At 41.3% G+C, this 19,114-nt stretch overlaps 1 protein-coding gene across 4 annotated transcripts in view; it reads left to right on the top strand.

Annotated features, from left to right (window-relative positions):
- The window catches only part of arfgef1 (ADP-ribosylation factor guanine nucleotide-exchange factor 1 (brefeldin A-inhibited)), a 71,021-nt gene that overhangs the window by 32,764 nt on the left and 19,143 nt on the right, over window positions 1-19,114 (top strand). For all 4 annotated transcript variants that reach the window (XM_078162971.1, XM_078162974.1, XM_078162973.1 and 1 more), the window contains 10 exons: window positions 1,191-1,566; window positions 4,331-4,456; window positions 6,899-7,146; window positions 7,680-7,813; window positions 12,014-12,248; window positions 13,199-13,298; window positions 14,310-14,449; window positions 14,583-14,691; window positions 17,817-18,018; window positions 18,115-18,226. In XM_078162971.1, coding sequence (XP_078019097.1) covers window positions 1,191-1,566; window positions 4,331-4,456; window positions 6,899-7,146; window positions 7,680-7,813; window positions 12,014-12,248; window positions 13,199-13,298; window positions 14,310-14,449; window positions 14,583-14,691; window positions 17,817-18,018; window positions 18,115-18,226 — 1,782 coding nt within the window. The remainder of the gene's footprint in view (window positions 1-1,190; window positions 1,567-4,330; window positions 4,457-6,898; window positions 7,147-7,679; window positions 7,814-12,013; window positions 12,249-13,198; window positions 13,299-14,309; window positions 14,450-14,582; window positions 14,692-17,816; window positions 18,019-18,114; window positions 18,227-19,114) is intronic.

Raw genomic sequence — 19,114 nt, 5'->3', positions numbered from 1 at the left:
CCCGTAAGACATTCGCACATGTAACGCGGTTACCACAGAGAGGAGACGCCCACCCGCAGCTATGCTTGACTCATGCAGGTTTGGAGGTCTGGAGAAGGAGGGAGAGAGGGGGAAGCGCCAACGGATAGAAATCAGTTCACATTGAGTATTGTAGGGCTTACATTTGTTTACAATGCCAGAAACAGGTTTTGATAATGAAAAGACAAAAAAGTGCGAAAATTTGTCAGAAATTTGGAGAAATACGAGAGAACTGTGAAACCGAGGGAGGGCAATGAACAACAGAAGTCTCCCAGGGAAAAAAGGAGGGTTGGCAAGTGTGCAGTAATGTTCTGAACTTACCAGACTGCTCTAGCTGTTCTAGTATTTACCTTTCCTCTCACTGTGTAAATATGTTGTGAAAGCGCCAGTAGCCAACCCTACAGTATAGTTGCAATATCGATGTCAAGGTATTTATTCAAAATAATCATGATGTTTCTATTTTGCCCATATCGCCCAGCCCTAATCTAAAATAACGCAATATTTACTAACATGACTGAATCTTTTGGCCACAACTATGTGCAAATGTCTTGTGACCCACTTCTCGTTCATGACCTACCAAGCTAAAGCATAGCAACACTTTCCAGTACCTCATATCAGAAGCAGTGGTAACACAAGTCAGCCATGACGCATCAGCGGGGACATGGCTGTATGAGCCATTTTCCATCAGAAATACCTTCTGCCACCAGCCGACTGAAATAGACCCAGTTCACACGAGCCAGCATGAATCGATTCCACAAAGTTTGTCTCATCGCTGTCGTAGTAGCATGTCCTACTTCTCAGTGATTGCGTATTCATATACATTTCCATAAGAACACTCATCTATTGTATGCTGGCACTCTAGATGTGAAAAAAATCTTTTTAAAGAGTCTTATTTTCTCTGCTTTGACATCTGGAAGTGTTGTGGCTCTGCTTTTGGTTCAGTGAGCCCTCAGGGAATCTTGACAGGTTGTTCAAACTTGTAATTGCTGTTATGAGTTTGTTTACATAGTCTTAACCTGTCTTTTTTCTGTGTGTGCGTATGTGTGTGTTGCATGTGCCTGTTCTATGAATGCTTTTGCTGTTCTTTGTGTGTACTGTCCATGTCTGTGTGTTTTGTTTTTTATTATTTTGTATGTGTGTGTCTGTGTGTGTCCCACAACCCCCCCTGGCAGCTGCAGGAAGCGAAGCAGCTGGAGAGAGAGCGGCACCGGCAGCACTCCCCGGTTACCCAGCACACCGAGCCAGACTCCCCCCAGCTCCAGGCTCACATCCACCCGCCGGCCAAGGGTCTGTCCCAGGAGGCCAACGGGCCCGTCACCCCTCCAACTCCCAGCATTACCATCCCGTCCACCCCGTCCACCCCCTCGACACCCGCCCCGGAGAGCAGCAGCAGGTCTGTGTCTGGGGAGCAGGAGGAGCAGCGGGAGCAAGAGGAGCAGGGAGAGCAGGGGGCTGTCTACGAGAGCCCAGATCCAGAAAATGGTTCGGATTTCTGCGTGGCTGAAAATGAACAGACTGAGGCAGATCAAGCCACAGCAGCAGTACAGAGTAAGACTGCATAAAGGGATTTATTATTTTTATATTCTGTATCCTTACTTTACCCAATTATTGTCCTTTATCTACCAACACACAAAGACAAGTTTCAAGCCCCAGCATCCTGTTTGAAAAAGTAAAAAACTATCAATATTCATAAGGCTAATACCAAATTTTAAGATACTGTTTAAATGACCCTTCACTAAGTTCTGCCTTCCTTGGTTATTAAGTCACTTTTGTTTCTTTGTTATCCAATCAAACAGAAAAGAATTTATAGCCCAACTTTCCCCGCAGCAATCAAAAAATGGATTTTAGAGCAGAATTATCGATACTGCCATCAAAAAATGTTTTATTGCAAGTAAAATACATTACTTTCACTCATTTTCCGTAACCGCTTAAAATGTATTAATGTCAATTTAAAAGTTTTGACTGGAAATCCCAAAGGGTTTTTTTTTTGCACATCCAGAAGTTTTGTTTGCAAATCCCAAAGTTGTGGGCGGGACCTATTCTGAAAGATATAAGATATGGAGTCACTGCCGTCAGGCCTGTCAAGCCTTTGCTCCTGGCACGTCAATACAGCGTTTCAATAATATTGGAGATAGATATTGGATATTTCTGGAATAATGGTGAAATATCAGAGAAGTAGACAGAAAGGACCACAACATGCATTGTAGAGCTACATTCACAATACCATTTACTGGTGGAATATTGTGAATGAAGAGGACATTAAAGTTCAGGGAAAGGCTCACTGGTATCAATGTAAGCGTCAGGCACCCCATGTTTTGACAATTCACATGACCGACAGACATATACAGGACCAATAATATTTTTGGAGAGCAGAGTAAGTCAATATGGTGTTTAATTTAAGCTAACGTGTAGTTATAACTCCCTGTAGCTTTAATTATCTTATATATGTTTTAGCCCAATGCTAACAAAACAAATTTTTTTTTCTTTTCTATTTGTTTAAAGCGCAAACAGCCTCAAGTGGTACACAACTGTTTAACCTAAAGTTCAAATGAAAGTTACTTACAATAAATATTTAACTGTCTTTGTTTGCTAAGTGCTAAACCAGCTAACTTAAGTTAGCCTAGCCTCTTACCTCAGAGCATAAGGAATACAGAAATATATGACACCACCCTCTAAATATTTAAGGGATATCTGCTGTCGGACATGCAGGTTCCATATGCACACCATTTTAGCATTTACTTTGTTCTGAAGGGGGACAGGCCTGCTGTGCTTACTGACAGTTGCTAACATACAATTACACTAGGGATAGGCAAACTGTGGCACCGAAGCAGAATGTGGCTCTTTAGACCAGTGGTTCCCAACTGATCCGGCCGTGGGGTCCAGGTTTCTCCTTAGTCATTGGTTGAAGGTCCACAAATATTCAATATATTCAGCGTCATACTTGCATCTGGCCATGTCATCAAGCTAGTTTGCTGTCTCTGTTAAGTAGCTGTCTGTTATTCACTCACTCTATTACAGGAAACAGCACTTCAAAATAAAAGCTTGTGCCAGAAATTCACTATATTTCAAAAATAAAGTGTGTTTTTTAAAACGACATGTTGGCGAGTCATTCAGAATGGAACCCTGACCCACTTTTGGACCATGACCCACCATTTAGGAACCACTTACCTTTTCCATTGGCTCCCTGTGACTTTGACATAAAATTATATGGAAATGAATAGCGGCCATTTTTCAACATTCAGATTTTCAGTTGTCATTGTTGTAGGCCTAAAGTGATTATTGCATTCTACAATTGTAAAAATCTGTAGCCTATACGTTGAATTAAAAAATGTTTTAACGTTTCATCAATTGAATGGTGTGTCATATGTCTACGACCCGGTGCCTTTTCCTCTAAATTTTGTTGGACTCCAATAGCGGTGGTCTGGAGTCTCCCTAGCAAAGCTAGCCATGGACTCCAAATCCAAAAAGGCTTGGAGGAAAATAGAGAATTTAATAGTATGTGAACAGATTCATTGGCTTTCATCACCAATGCTGCAAAGTTAAATTGCTAAATAATTATAAATAGCCAACTGCAGTGTAGCCACCTTGTAGTAAATCATATTAATGAATGCTCACTGAGATTTATTCATAATTTTGATAGGCTAATTTAGATTTAATAGTCTGTTACCTTTATTCAAATTTATATCTTTTGGCCAATAATGGCTCTTTTAATAGTAATAGTTGCCAACTCCTGAATTAGACAGTAGCCTTTCTAGGGAGGGGCTTAGCAAAGGATTAGTGTGACTTTAAACAAATTAGGGCTGTACACACACACACACACACACACACACACACACACACACTTGATAAACAGCCACAGACATGTTTAAGATCACATATTGTAAACATTTCATATCTCCTGGGCTTTATGTACAATCTTGGCTGGTGTGTTTGCTGATAAAAACAGTAACCCACTGCCTGTGCTCGATAAAAGCTTCACTCTTGACATTTTGTGCAATTACATTCAAAGGAAAGAAAAGCCGCCAGAACCAGTGTTTACCGTCGCAAACATTTGATACCACATTCAGCACTACAATGGCTCATTCACTGTGAAAGCTGGTGTAGAATATGAACAGCAGGATTAAAAACAGTCTGTCAGTGACATTGTAGCTTTATGGATGCTGGCCCAGAAAGCACTATACTTACTGCAGAGCGGATGTTTTGACTGCCCTCGGCACCTTTTTCAGTCAACAAAGAGGTTTAATGTGTTTTCTTAAACTCTGTGTGTGTGTGTGTGTGTGTGTGTGTGTGTGTGTGTGTGTGTGTTGTTCAGATGCAGCAGCCCAGCAGCATCCAGAGGCAGGTGAGGAGGAGGACGAGGGGACCCCGAACTATGAGGAGAAAGCCCAGGAAATCGTTCAGAGTATTCTACAGGAGGTGGTCAACACTGTTGCAGGAGGTGAGAGAGATTGATATAAAAAATTAAAGGCAGTGGCTAATTATTCTTTGAGAGTATCCTAAAAACACACCTAGCTTTATTTATAAGCACATTTGTATTGCTAACGTAGGAGTCATTCACCTATTTTCAAGGGGAAATCAAAGCACAAGCATAAAGAAGGGATTACTTGTACAATCCACCTCAGAGTCAAGTGAGTGTATTTGTCATGGTGCATTAGCAGCTCAATGAACAGCAAGTTCAAGTACTTGAGCCACAACTATCCCCTCTGCTTTCTATTCAGGGCAGCTCCTATGAGCCGTTTCAGTTTGCTTATCCTTTGCCCGCCAAACAGGTTATTTGAATTTGCATTTCCCCACCATACTTGTGCAAATCTGCACCTGCTTTTGTGAGTTCATGTTTTTTTAATACAAAACTGACCTCTTGCAAATTCAGCCATCCAGCAGAATGTAACTCAGCAGTGGAATCAGCCACACATTTAATTTATCGTCCCATTATTTGCTAATTTGGTGTTTTAGGGCCCTGACACACCAAGTCAGGCTGTCAATGAGCGTCTGTCACCCTAGTTTTTGCATCGTGTCCCACACTGTTGGCACTACTTGACCATTGTCAGCTGTCTTTCGGTCGATTCAGCATGTTGAATCGGTGTCGGAGGCGTTGCAGCCCGTCTGTGAGTGAGATCACTCTGATTAACAGTTCAGCTCAGCTGCAAAAAGGGAAACAGAAGTGAGGAAAGCAAACAAAGGACTAAAGTTCAGAGGGTGTGAGCAAAGCAAATTAGGCATACACGGTAAGATTATTCTTTAGCCATTAAGATCTTTAGTAGAAAGGTTCGTAATTGTTTGTTACTGTTTGCTGGTGCTTGGTAAACATAATTTTGTTCTTTCAGTATTGGGCTGTGTTGTCAATAGGGATGCACGATATTGGTTTTTTTGCGGATATCCGATATGCAACAACTCATTTGACCGATACCGATATTGATATAACTTTAGGTTACAAAGGTAACCCCGGTTCTCTGACAAGATAAGTGACGTATCTCACCGTACCATAGTGAGATACCGAGTGAATGTTTGAAAGAGAACCACTTTTTTCCCCACCCAGTTTTAGTGATCATCAAGTGTCTTGTGTAGTAGAACTAGCACAATATTATCTATGCATACTCTTATCCTGCAGATGGAGACATGAAATACAATACTTTTCAGTGTATGTATATTCATTCATTGTGCAAATTAGGAAAAAGCACGTTGGCCGATTCTGATATTTAATTTTAAAGCCAATATAGGCCGATACCGATGACGTGCCGACATCATTGTGCATCTCTACTTATTGATGTGCTAACTAGCGTCTTGAATCTGTCCTGTTGATCAAACAAACTACCACCGCCTGCTGGAGTTTTTTCCTCTCACGTAGGCAAAGAACGTATCTAGTTGGCCATTGGCTGTAGTCTTTGCGATGTGTTCAAGTGCAGCTTTCGGTTGAGACGCATGCAACATAAGGCAACGCAGCAGTCGACATTTATTACCACTAGTTCTTTGATATCCGTTGGTGTGTCTGGGCCTTTAAATGCATATGGAAAAAGGAAAGCGGTGTGCTGTCTCTGTATGAGCCCTACCTCAGGTGACAAGTGGACTATGCTCCCAGGCTGGTGCCCATTTGATAGATAGCACGCGCCTCTCTGGGTACAAAATGTGTCTGAAAGGAGATGCAAAAGTCTCTAAGCCTGGCCCTCTGCTGAGAAATACTTCCCGGGAAGCTACACTATAATTTTAGGTCGTGTCAAGCTCCCCGAAGTTCCCTTAGATGCTGACAGGAAGAGGCAAAGCACTCTGTCTTTGTGTGCAAAAGTTAAAAGGAGCTTTTATTTTTTCTATGGCCGCCTAAAAAAAGCTTCATTAACTTCGACACACAAAAGAATAGTGCTTTGGCTTTCTCTTTCAAATACTCTTTTACCCTTGAGCAGCAATTTGACAAACAGGCCGTAATGGTCGGGAGGAACATTGAACAGAAATGCACTCTATCCTCTTTTAACCTGAAAGTTCTCTTAGATGCTGTTTGCTAATGTGCCACTGTCATTTTATCTCTTTGTACTTGACCAGAACATCAGATTAAGATCTGACAGTTACATGTTGCCTCGATGGACATACAACATGTAGTCCTGGATGTGTCAAAGTGTTTTAAGGGGACCTATTATGCTTTTTTTGTTGTTGTACATATATAATGTTATAATGTCTGATGTTTGTAAAGTTTTTCAAAAAATGAGGTGAGAAATACTCTGTTCCAAACTTTCCTTCTACTTTCGAGAGAGGCTGACGTTAGCTCTTGATGAATTTCATTTTATGGTCATCTGCTCCAGGCCTAAAAGTCCCCTTTTAGTATCTTCATGTTGAGACTGGAGATCAATGTGTCGCCTCTGTCTAACTCCTCCCTGCTCCATCATCATTGCAGGGCACTGCTTGGACCCCACAAACCTTTGCTCCGACACCAAGGAGCCTGGCGGCGAAGGGGAGCCAGCAGAGTCGGAGCCGGCTGAAGCAGTAACAGAAGGCACTCAGAGCTCCCTGGAGGACGAGGGCACCCTGGGTAGCGACAGTGAGCACGTCCATGCCAACGGCATTCCCGGCACGCCTATCTCTGCCAGCTTCACCCCCTCGCTGCCTGATGACAGGCTGTCTCTCTCGTCCAATGACACTCAGGTGAAGGACGGAGCACAGTTGCTACATTTTGTTATGAGTTGAAGTCAAAGTAAGACGTACTGGTTAAAATAAATAAGAAATATAGCAAATGATTTTTAATTTGTTTCATGTTAATGTGTTAGAATTGTTAGATGGCGTTCACCCCTGTTTTCAGATGATTAAATTCTTGTTTATGATGTAACATTGTGACCCTGCTGCACTGTCTGAGAGTCAGAGGAAATGAACAACTTGATTTAATCAAAAGACAAAATAATGAAAAGTCTGTCAACACTTGTACTGTGAAGTCTACTAAATCCAGTCTTTAATTAAGGTGAATATATTTCCTTGAATGTCTTATGCAATCGCCCCTCTTTTCAGCTGTATATGAAACCTGCAATCATGGTTGATTGCACTCCTCAGTGATCAAGGTTACACACATCTAATAGACCGGGAGGCTTTTAATCATCCCTTTTATTATGTTCCGTAAGCTGAGAGTCAGTGAAAGAAGATGTTTCTAGCTGCACACTGATTTCACTGTTTTTGTTTCTCTGTAGGAGTCAGGAGCAGCGCCGGGCCAGCCGCCAGGTGCAAAATTCTCCCACATCCTCCAGAAAGATGCCTTCCTTGTCTTTCGCTCCCTCTGCAAGCTGTCAATGAAACCGCTGTCAGATGGACCACCTGATCCCAAGTAAGAGTTCACTTCATGTAGTGTGCAACATCGGGATTACAGCATTACTTGTGTGGTCACTTTTGCTTAGTGTTGCAGCTAAGTGGGATATTTTATGTGCGCAAAAAGCTAGAGATGTATACTTAAACACAATGATATAGACTAATTGTGATAAGAGGGCGTGGTAATAGGCTCTAGTTTAGATCATAAATAACTTAAGCCACAAACTTTTTGTCATTTAGATATTTTTTGCTGCAAAAACACACCAATAGTTGAAGGTCATGTTCTACTCTGAAAATTTTACTTTTCATTAAATGTCTGATGAATTATTATTATTTTTAAAAATGTGTTTATTGGTTTTGGAGAGCATACAAGGTGTCTGCAGTTCCTTAAAAAGTCTTAGAATTTCTCAAATTAAAATTTATTAACACGTTGAAAGTCATTAAATAGTTGTGAATTTGTGGGGTCTTTATTACCACAAAAGATAATTTGTCTAAATATCAGTTTTAAATCTGGTAAAAAATTATCTTAAAAAGGTCTTAAAAAGCATTAAATTTAAGTGTCTGATACCCATAGAGACCCTGACATAGCAGGAATAAAAACAAAACATAAAATTTGATTGCAAAAAACTCCTACATGCCTTGCAATATCTTTTAGAAAAAGCTGCTGTGAAATCAGGCATTTTAGGCTCCAACAATCCCCCCAAAATCTCGCCAAATCCTGAAGGCACTGACTTATTGACAAAAGATAAAGAGCTTGTTGCTCCAAGGATGGCTCGGAGCACAAAAGGTTCCCAACACTTTTCAAAAGCTTCTGAAAAACAATGAAAGATGCTTTTCCAGTATGTGACCAGAAAAAAAATGTGTTAAATCACTGATGATAAACTCACAGTGACACAAACTTGTCAGTAAAAAGCTGTGTGACTTTTAAATGGCTGAATTTTAGATTAGTAATATGCTCTACAGTTTGTCAAGTCCCTGTGAAACCCCCTCTGCTGCCTCTGTTATTCAGTGTGAGTCAAGTATAGACGTGAGTCACGGTTTAAAATGAGGATTGCTCCAGTGATTACGGTAGTGTTTTGATAAATGGTGGTGAGGGAGACAATGAGGCATCGCTCAGCATTTTCTGAATCACTTCCTGGTTTCACAAATCCCTTTTTAACGCTTCCCCTTTTCGGAGCACCAGAGAGGGGAAAATAATCTGATTTTGCCATCATGCAATATTGCCTCTGACCATGCTCTCTGGTTTGCCAAAATAGAGGCATCTGATTGGCTCGTCCTGATAGCAGTGGCTTTTGTGAAACAGGATTTCCTGCATCTGGTTTCTGTGTATAACTCAATTCACACAGTGTGTGTGGGGTGGCTTTGATATGTGTTTGTTTGCTTCTTCATTTATCTAATCTTTTCCATTTTTTTTTTTAGGTCAGCTGGTAAAATGTAGGCTGGGTCCTTTCTTGAATAGCATTTGGAAATGAATGTGGTGAAAACGCAGGAGAGCAGTGTGTGTGTGTGTGTGTGTGTGTGTGTGTGTGTGTGTGTCTGATGAAGGCCACGTCAATTACCCCAGCACTGATGTGCCATGTCACTACCAGACAGAAACCTTTTACCCTCCTAACAAGGCTGCTCTGCCTCTTTCACTCTGTGTCTCACACACACGCACACACACACACACACACACACACACACACACACAGGCTGAAAAGCTGTGTTATTGTTTCCTTAACTATCAGAAAGTACTCTCTGTCTTCATGGTGGATCAGAGGGTACACATATGGTCTCAAGAGGGATTACTGTGTGCCTGTTTCGGGACATCTATGATGATTTATGGGTCAGAATGTACAACACTGTCCTCCAAACCAGTGTACAAGTTGGATATTAAATGTGGATACATCTCCTTGACTGGGCCAGAACAAGCATTTGTCAAATCTGACATATTCTCTATGTGTAGTCGTCACCGTACTCCATTTAATTCAGTCATTGTGGTTCAAAAAATACTTTTAAATTGACTAAAATGAAGTGAGACTCTGGATTTCCATCTTGAGTCCTTACTAGATCATTAGGGCTCAGTTAACACATGTCAGCCTCTACAATGACCCACAAATGGCTAGTTTAATTGAAGTTGCACCAAAAACAACAAACTGGCGAATTCACAAAAGGATAGCACAGATTTACCATATAATTCCCAAGGAAATGAATCCCTAACTGCACTGTTAAGCAAATAGCGTCTCAGTGCTCCTGTACTATTTGCATGTATTTAAATTGAGTAACATGCATACATTTGGTGCAAAATTGGCGCCATTCTGTTAGAGCTGCAACGATTAGTCGATTAATTGATAAGTCAATTGAAAGAAAATTAATTGCAAACTATTTATTAATTGTTTCAGTCATTTTTCAAGCAACAATGTCAAATATTTGCTGGTTCTAGATTCTTAAATTTGGAAGTGCTGCTGCTTTTTTGGTCATTTTTGAAAGCTGATGATGTGTGATGTAGTAAAGGTGTCATAGTCTTTGAACAAAAGAAGCAATTTTAAGACACTTTGGGCTGTGGGAAATTGTGACTTTTGGAGTTTTAGCATTTTGATTTATTAACTGTGAAAATAATAAGCAGATTAATTGTTAATGAAAATTAGTTGAAGCCCTACTTTATATGGAAGTTTTGCTTAATGCAACAACAATCCAAATCACAAAGATCAGTGCTGACAGCCACATACAGGCACAGTGACACTATATGCACAGGGTGTCTACAGGTCCTTAAAATGTCTTAAATTCAATGTTACTGGCCTTTAAAGTCATTGAATAGTCTTAAATTTGAATTTGTGAGGCTTGAACTACTACAGAGATTTTATCTATTGTCATTCGTCCATTTTTTTTAATGTCTTTTTGTGAAAATGAGTGAAGCCTTCCTAGTTTAAAGTCCACATTTCTAATGTTATACATCTTTAAAAAAACTTGTGAAACTGTCATTTTACTTCATACTTGCACTCACCTGTTGGCAAAATATAGATCAACTTAACTCACTCTAATAACCATATTCCTACAAAACACTTACCTCTGCACAGGATCACATATAAACTACTTGCATGCGATGCTTACCTGCGATGCTGAAATAAGTAAAACATGATTTGTCCAAAAATCTGTCCTAAATGTGGTTAAAATGTGTCTCGAATGGTCTTTAAAAGCTTTAAATTTAACTGTCTGACACCTGTAGACACCCTGATGCCTCCTCAGAGAGTTGGTGGTAACCGAAGTGTACTGACAGTCTGTGGTATTAAATACAAATGCAGTATCTCTCTGTCACAGTTAAATTCAGTAACGTAGTCTTTTATAAAACACTTTGGATTTAGATTGATTTATGCATCCAATTACCATTATTTAATGTATAAATGACAATCATAATCATAGCATATTTTACTTTTAACAGTTTCTCATAAACTCATATTTACCAATTACCAGTTTTTTTTCTGGTTTGTATTTCTTGCTCTATAGACCATTTACCATGAGGATGCAATTGTAATGTTTTGACCGAGATGGATGCACCAGATGCACCAGAGATGGAAGACATTGCAGTGAAGCAGCCAATCTCAGCATATAAAGTAGCTGAAAGTATGTTTTTTGAGCTTCAGTTTTTCTGTCCTGCTGCTGCAGAGAAAACAGTTCAGATGAGCTGAGGCTCCACACGCAGAGGAGCTTTGATTTAGTTGCCCTAGCGTTTCTTTGATGGCTGTTGAAGATTTTAACTCTCAGATGGAGAAACACAGTGTGATGTGGTCTCAGTGTGCATTACGCTTCTGTTTCTTTGAGGCGTAACTTTTCTTGAAGGACAGATAATTTCCCTATAAGTGCTTGGTTTTAGCGGGAGTTCTTTGTTTTTGTCTCGCTGGGTGTATTGTACGTCTGAAATGTTAATGCTCATCCCATTGGACAATGTGTTCTCAGAGTCTTGAGCAGATGGCTGGAAAAAATCCCTCAAGTTGTTTTATGTAGGAGCCAGCTTTGTTTCCCAAGGGGTTAGGATACACAATACAGTGCTAGAGCTAAAGATACAGACATGGACCTGCGCTTCATGCACAAAAGTACACACTGACAGTCTTTCCTCTGTTACTGTGATTTAATTTCTTCAATGTATCATCATGTCCTTCCTTATTGAAATATTCAGACTGACCTCCTCCTGACTTTACACGAATAGTTTTTAACTTCTTCCTCCTCTCTCCGCTTGCCTCAGGTCCCATGAGCTGCGATCGAAGGTCTTGTCCCTCCAGCTGCTCCTCTCCATCCTGCAGAACGCCGGGCCCATCTTCAAGACTAACGAGATGTTCATCAACGCCATCAAGCAGTACCTGTGTGTGGCCCTGTCCAAGAACGGCGTCTCCTCCGTGCCTGAGGTCTTCGAACTCTCGCTCTCCATCTTCCTCACTCTGCTCTCCCACTTCAAGACGCACCTCAAGATGCAAATCGAGGTGACGTATTCACGGCAGCGCCTTGTCTTTATCAAGAACATTTCAGATTTTGCTGACAGTTTCTCAGACTGACAGCGTGACGGTAAAGAAAGTAATTTCTCTGCTGACAGCCTGAACAGACCTTAACATGATGAAATCATAAGAGACACATTTTTCAGGGTTTCTCAGGCTCCACACCTGACGTACTACTTCTCACCTACTACAGACTATAACTCAACACTTTATGCAGCTGCTTCACAGTAATCAGATATCTCCGCTGGAAAGCTTTTAACGTGATGCAGTGAAGGTCGTCTGCACAACACACACTTGCTTTCCGACAACAGTTACCTGCTGCTCTTCAGCAGTGCGCTTTCTGTGTGTTCGATTTTTTCTTTTCAGTTTTTTCCACAGCTTTATTTCGATTCATATATGCAGGGAAAACCAGTTGGCTAATTACAGTGGCTATATTTATATATCCACCCACCACTTCTTGATGGAAACAACAGTTTCACACGTTCTCTGGCAGCTGACAGTCTTTCAGACTCAAGTGGAAAGATTGCAGATACTAACTGCAACAGATCACAAAATGCAGCACTTTAAAATTGTTCATTTAAGTGTCCACCGAGTTTTGAAGAACACCCCACACTGTGATACCAACAGTCTGACTCCATTTCTCAGTGCAGCAGGCAGCTGACACAAATGATGTATGGGAGATGTGGTTTCTCACGGAGCGCTGTAACATTCTTCCACTTCGGTGCAATCGAGAGTTGCACTGTGACCTTCTTTCTGCTGCCTACAGTTTATTGTTCTGTTTGAGTTGGTTCAAAGTTTCTAACGCATGACATGACCACCCGCTGTATTTGCCGTGTCCACTGAAGGGAAACTCATGTGGGCTCCCAGAGTATTGTGTGTTGTGTGTCGCCCATGCAGGCAGCTGATGGTGTTAACACCTCTCCTGACTTTGTCCGCAGGTGTTTTTCAAGGAGATTTTCCTGTATATTCTTGAGACGTCCACAAGCTCCTATGACCACAAGTGGATGGTCATACAAACCCTCACTAGAATATGCGCAGGTTTGGGTCTCTAAATTCTTAATTTTTTTATTTTTCTGATGTTTTGCAGAATACATGTCAGCTAAGTATGTTTATTACCTTATTTTTTATGAGTTTCAGCCAGTTTAAAGGGGACCGATTATGTTAATTTTTCCGTTGTAACATGTTTACATGCTTTATTGTTCAAAAATCACTTTATTTTCCCCATATTGTCTGTGCTGGAGTACCTGTAGTCATCCTCTCTTTAAGTGCCCCTCCTGAAAAAGCCCTGCTTTGATTCTTATCTGATTGGTCAGGTGTTCTGGGTCTTCTGTATCTCTGCTTCGCTGCACCATCTTTGCAGCGAGGAAATGACTGTAACAGAGATAGCGACACTTTTCTACCATGAAAAGTCACTAGTTAAAGCTTCTAAACTGAAATCTTCACAATCACATATGTTCCAGCAGGAATATGATTCAAAATTGGGAAGAAATTAGCAATATTAGCAACCAACTTTACGTTTTTCCCTGACGTTAGCATGTAGCTACATGTAGCCATGTACTTGCAGTCGGGGGAATCACTGTAATGGAGTACAGCAGCACTTTCTGCCATGAAAAATCACCAGTAAAAGCTTCTAACCCGAAATCTTTACAACAGGACATGTTCCAGCAGGAATATGATTCAAAAGCAGGAAGAAATGAATTACACTGGAAACCAAGATTACATTTTCCCCATTGTTAGCATGTAGCTACATGTAGCAGTGTAAACTATGTAAACACTTCTAGTAGTGTGCCTGGAGCAGATGACTATCTAAAAATTTTTTGCCATGAGCTGATGTCAGCTTGTCTAGCCACATTTAATATGAGCATCTGACATTGAAACATTATTTATACAGTGTATGACAGACAGAAAAGAAAAGCATAATAGGTCCCCTTTGATGGTTATAGGAAACCTCTAGTTATTAACGCTTACATCAGACTCCATGAAGGCTTTGTACACAGTCTGTGTTTGTCTCATTGATTCGCACTGATGAACTCCATCTGCCTCTCTCAGATGCCCAGAGTGTGGTGGACATCTACGTCAACTATGATTGTGACTTGAATGCTGCTAACATATTTGAGCGGTTGGTCAATGACCTGTCGAAAATCGCGCAGGGTCGCGGAGGCCATGAGCTCGGCACAACACCCCTACAGGTGACATTTTTTTCTTCCATTTTCTTAAAATATTTAGCTTTATTTGATATTCTTTGTTTTTATAAAGGTCAACGAAGCATTTTGCCTTTACAGTCATTTAAAATACCCTTACATTTTTTGTTTCCCTTTCTAGGAGCTGACCCTGAGAAAGAAAGGCCTTGAATGTCTAGTGTCCATCCTGAAGTGTATGGTCGAATGGAGTAAAGACCAATACGTCAACCCCAACTCTCAGACCAGCCTTGGTAAGACACACTGAATATGAATGTGATTTTTCAAGACTTTCTGGCAGCTATGAAACCCAAACTGAATGTGACAGACATGAACGTTACCTTTCTTTTCATTCTGATTCTACATGATGACTGAATATGTAGTATTTAAACTAATATGTGACAGAATTTATGTTTGTATTTTAGTCTTGATCAATGGAAAGAGAAATTAAACACATGGAATTATCTCTTATTTCTGAACTACCAATCCCATCACTTACTGAAGGATGAATTAATTCATGAAGAGGGTTTGTACAGTGATGCTGTATTCCATATAATTATACCAAGACGTTAACAGAAGTGGTGTGAACCTTTACCTTCACATCTTAAATACAGTTGATACATGCTTTGTTGGCTTTGCCCATAAAATCCCAGACTGCTGTTTTTCCTCAAGAGTCTGTGAGGAGTTGAACTTGTGTTGTGGAAAGTGTGTGTCAGAGATGAAACTGCCAAGGTTATAACTAGACTTTCCCCTGATCGGCCCGGTTTTTGGCAGCAATTCATCATTGAGGTTAACCGGGGTTAGCGATAAAGCTCACATCTATCAGCTCGGTTGCAATCAGTTGTTGGATTGACAGTTGGCATTCATCAGGGGAAGCTACCGCTCAGAGGAGGAAAGTGAGCATTCGTCAGCTCGGCTCCAGCCAGAGGAGGGAGCAAGGTAATGCCCACAGGCCAACGCAGACAGGCTAATCCAGAAGGTTTAGTCTTAAACAGAGCGATACCTGAAGCCGAGCCGCGATGAAACGCCCCGTCTCCAACATACACCGCACATCCTGTGTGTGAGACTGGCCTCTGGGTCTTTTGCACACCGGAGGATTTCTGTTGTTTTCCAAAGGAGGAGCGCAACATAAGGAGCAAGTGCAACTTAGTGAAACGGCTGGAAAAGATATCCCACAAGCCCCGGGAACTATCCACAGGCTAGCCTCAGGCTAAGCTGTTGAGGCTAACCAGCAGAGGCAATTGTGTTAACTCGCGGGGACGTTATCTTGCGGAAAATTATGATAAGTCATTAGTTATCTAGCAGGAGCTCACGGGTCAAGATTTGAACGTTGAATGTCAAACTCACCCTGCTGGCTGTTGGGGATTTCAGACTTTTTTCTTCCTTGTGATAATATAGTACATAATATATATATAGATAGTACAGTACATTGAATTTCAGAGTGCATTCTACTATTACAGTACAGTATATCACCTTCACTCTTTCAACTTGTTGTGTCATTTTCTTCCCTTTTTGTATGTCTTCAAAGCAAGAGCAGGTAATACTGGTAGAAACGTACAGAGTTTTTGTTAGAATGTGTTGCTGTGATGAGAATCTTTTGTTTTAAACCTGTTGTGTCTGTAGCTTTGATGACTGGTACTGGTCTTGCATAATAAAACATGTTGTTTGTAGGGTTACACACTTACATCCCTTAGATTGTAACCAGAACCATGTATGTATGCAATAATTAAACTAATGGTAGAAACATTTTTTCTGAATTTGATGAGTAAAAATGCTGCTTGACAAACTTATAAATATATTATAAAGTATTTCTCCAGTACACATTTTAAAGGAGCAGTGTGAAGGATTTAGTGGCATCTAGTGGTGAGGATTGCAGATTGCAGCCAGCTGAAACTACGAACTACGTGTGCAAAGCGTGAACTCCTGATAAGATTTCTGTCAGTGTTCTCTGTTCCGGAGGTTTTTACCAGGAGCCAAAATATCTGCAGAGGTCTCTTCCTCCTCAAAACAAACGGACCAAGTTATTGAAACTGGTAGAAACACTATAGAAAGCAGTGTCATGTTATAAAGCAGCGTTTTTCTGATGGGGTTTGACTCCTAGGAGACAGGCCACTAGCCCAGAACCTGCTAATGTGTGCTCAACTTTTTTGCTGATAACTTAAGATCCAGGCGTTCAGGAGGTTTTTACTGGTAGCTGAATTATCAGCAAAGGTCTTTTCTTCTCCAAAACAAATGGACCCAGTGATTTAAAGTGGTCGAAACACTGAATAAAGTAGTTTCATGTTAAAAATCTCAGTTTTACCGATGCTGTTTGGCTCATCGCGGAGAGGCTGCTAACTATGGTGATCGATACAAAAACACGACTGGCCCTATCTAGAGCCAGTGTTTGGTTTGTCCATTCTGGACTGCTGTAGAAACATGGCGATGTAACATGGTGGACTCTGTGGACGAGGAACTGCTCCCTGTGTAGATATAAACAGCTCACTCTTGGCTAATGAAAACATGGTGATTGTTATTTTCAGGCAATTACACACTAAAGAAAACATACTTGTTATATTATATTCCATTTCTGCCAATACATCCTCGTAAATCCTACACACTGGACCTTTAAACTTCCATGTCATTGTCTCCTCTTCCCTTTTCGTATTCCCCTGTATACCTACCTACCTACACTTTCCTCTCTCGACGCTAAGACTAAACCTAAGAATGTGGAGTACAGTGCCAGCTCACATTACGGTGACACTGTCGTGAATGTTTTAAAGAGTTTCCAACGGGTAATCAGACGCCTGGCCCTAGCACAGGGTTACAGGGTGGACCCGCTCCAGCAGCAGCAGCAGCAGCAGCAGCAGCAGCAGCAGCAGCAGCGCAGATCCCTGAGCTCATCTCGGGCAGGCTTTAGAAAAACACTTCTCTTGGCTTCTTAATTCCGGCTGCTTCCTCTTTGAATGCCTGGAGCTTTTTTAGATAACCCACCTTTTGTGAAATCCTCCCCTCATGCCCTGCCTTGCACCTGCTGTGTGTGAATAAGTGTGTGTGTTTTTTTGGAGTTCGTGAGGCTGCGGTCTTGCGTGCATGTGAGTAACACCAGCGTGCATACCCTCCCTGCCAACAACAATCATTAATAAGGCCTCAGGGTCATTTTGTTCTCTGTGTTGAAGTTTCCCCTTTCAATTACTGAAGTCTCTCTCCTGCAGTACTAGCTTTAAGTTAGCTCATTTTTTAAGCCCCCGGGCTGAGTTTGTGCCAGCGACAGAGTTTCAATTAAAACCTTTTTTTCGACAGTTTCAGGGGGTACAGTAACAATAGGAATACTTAGTTTATTTCCACTTGTCTGTCGTCCCCTCTGGGTTTTTGTAATCTGGTGTTTTTTGCTCTTCAGGTCAGGAGAAACCGTCAGAACAGGAGAGCACAGAGACCAAGGCCCCGGAGACTATAAACCGCTATGGGAGCATTAACTCTCTGGACTCCACGGCCTCGTCTGGCATCGGCAGCTACAGCACCCAGATGTCAGGCACTGACAACCCCGAGCAGTTTGAGGTCCTCAAACAGCAGAAGGAAATCATCGAGCAAGGCATTGACCTGTAAGTTTCACTGAGCACACATTTACCATTTTATCCTGTTGTTTGTGTGATGCTGCATCGGCTACATTATATTCTGCGTCTCTGCATTCTGCGCAGGTTCAACAAGAAACCAAAGAGAGGAATCCAGTACCTTCAAGAGCAAGGCATGCTGGGTACAACCCCAGAGGATCTTGCTCAGTTCTTGCACCAGGAAGAGAGGCTTGATTCGGTAACAGTTCAGCTTATTTTCATTCATTTTGCAGCTAAAGACAAGTGCTGCTTACAAAACAGAACATGAGAGTGCACAAACTACACAGCTAATCTTAGACAAGGTGAACTGATAACAAGATTATTCCACTTGGGGATGTCAGAGAGTGGGAAGAGCCTGATGATGATCTTGTAGATTGAAACGTTGCCTTGAAAAGAGAAAAAGAGAAATAGGCTATTTATTTGGAGCCTGAGAGTGTGCAGACCTTCTTTTTGACCTGCACAATTGGTCCCTCTTCTGAACTCCGAGAGTGGAGCAGATGATTGCACTATTCAACGAAAGCATGTGACAAGTCACTGTGGTTTTAAAGGACAATAGACAGCATATTCAACTCCAGCACCTTTGTTGTTGTTTGTGGAGTCTTCGTAAAGAAAATAAGCATCCACCAGCTTCAGTAAAAATCTTGGCAAATAAAATAAACGGCCAGTCCATTCAAACAGACTCTGCACCTTCTGCCTTTTGCCTCAGCCAGCCAAACCCCACAGAAGCCTCACAGTAATCTAATGTCTGTCCACCAGCAGCGTAAATGTTAATGAGGAGCACACTCTCTTTGATTGGACAGCCTTGAGGGTGTCTGCGCACAGCGGTAATCAGCATTAAAGAGCGTTCATAACATCTGGTTAGAAACAAGGGCCCTTAGATGCAGTGGCTCTGTGGCAGAGGCAAACAGAGTGAATAAACATGAAAGTAAAACCTGTATTTATGTAATCCACGCTGGCTGAAAAGCCAGACAAGTATGTTGCTCTTTTGCCTTGTTGAAGTCAATTTTCTTCATCTGCTTTACCTCTTATGACGAGAGAAATGTTAGTTGAAGAGCAACTTATTGCAATTCCAGCGAGAGTGTGGAGC

Source organism: Epinephelus lanceolatus, chromosome 20 (genome assembly GCF_041903045.1).
Source record: "Epinephelus lanceolatus isolate andai-2023 chromosome 20, ASM4190304v1, whole genome shotgun sequence".
Classification (NCBI taxonomy): Eukaryota; Metazoa; Chordata; class Actinopteri; order Perciformes; family Serranidae; genus Epinephelus; species Epinephelus lanceolatus.
Note: the sequence above shows the minus strand (reverse complement) of the source record. Positions and strands in the feature narration are given on the sequence as shown.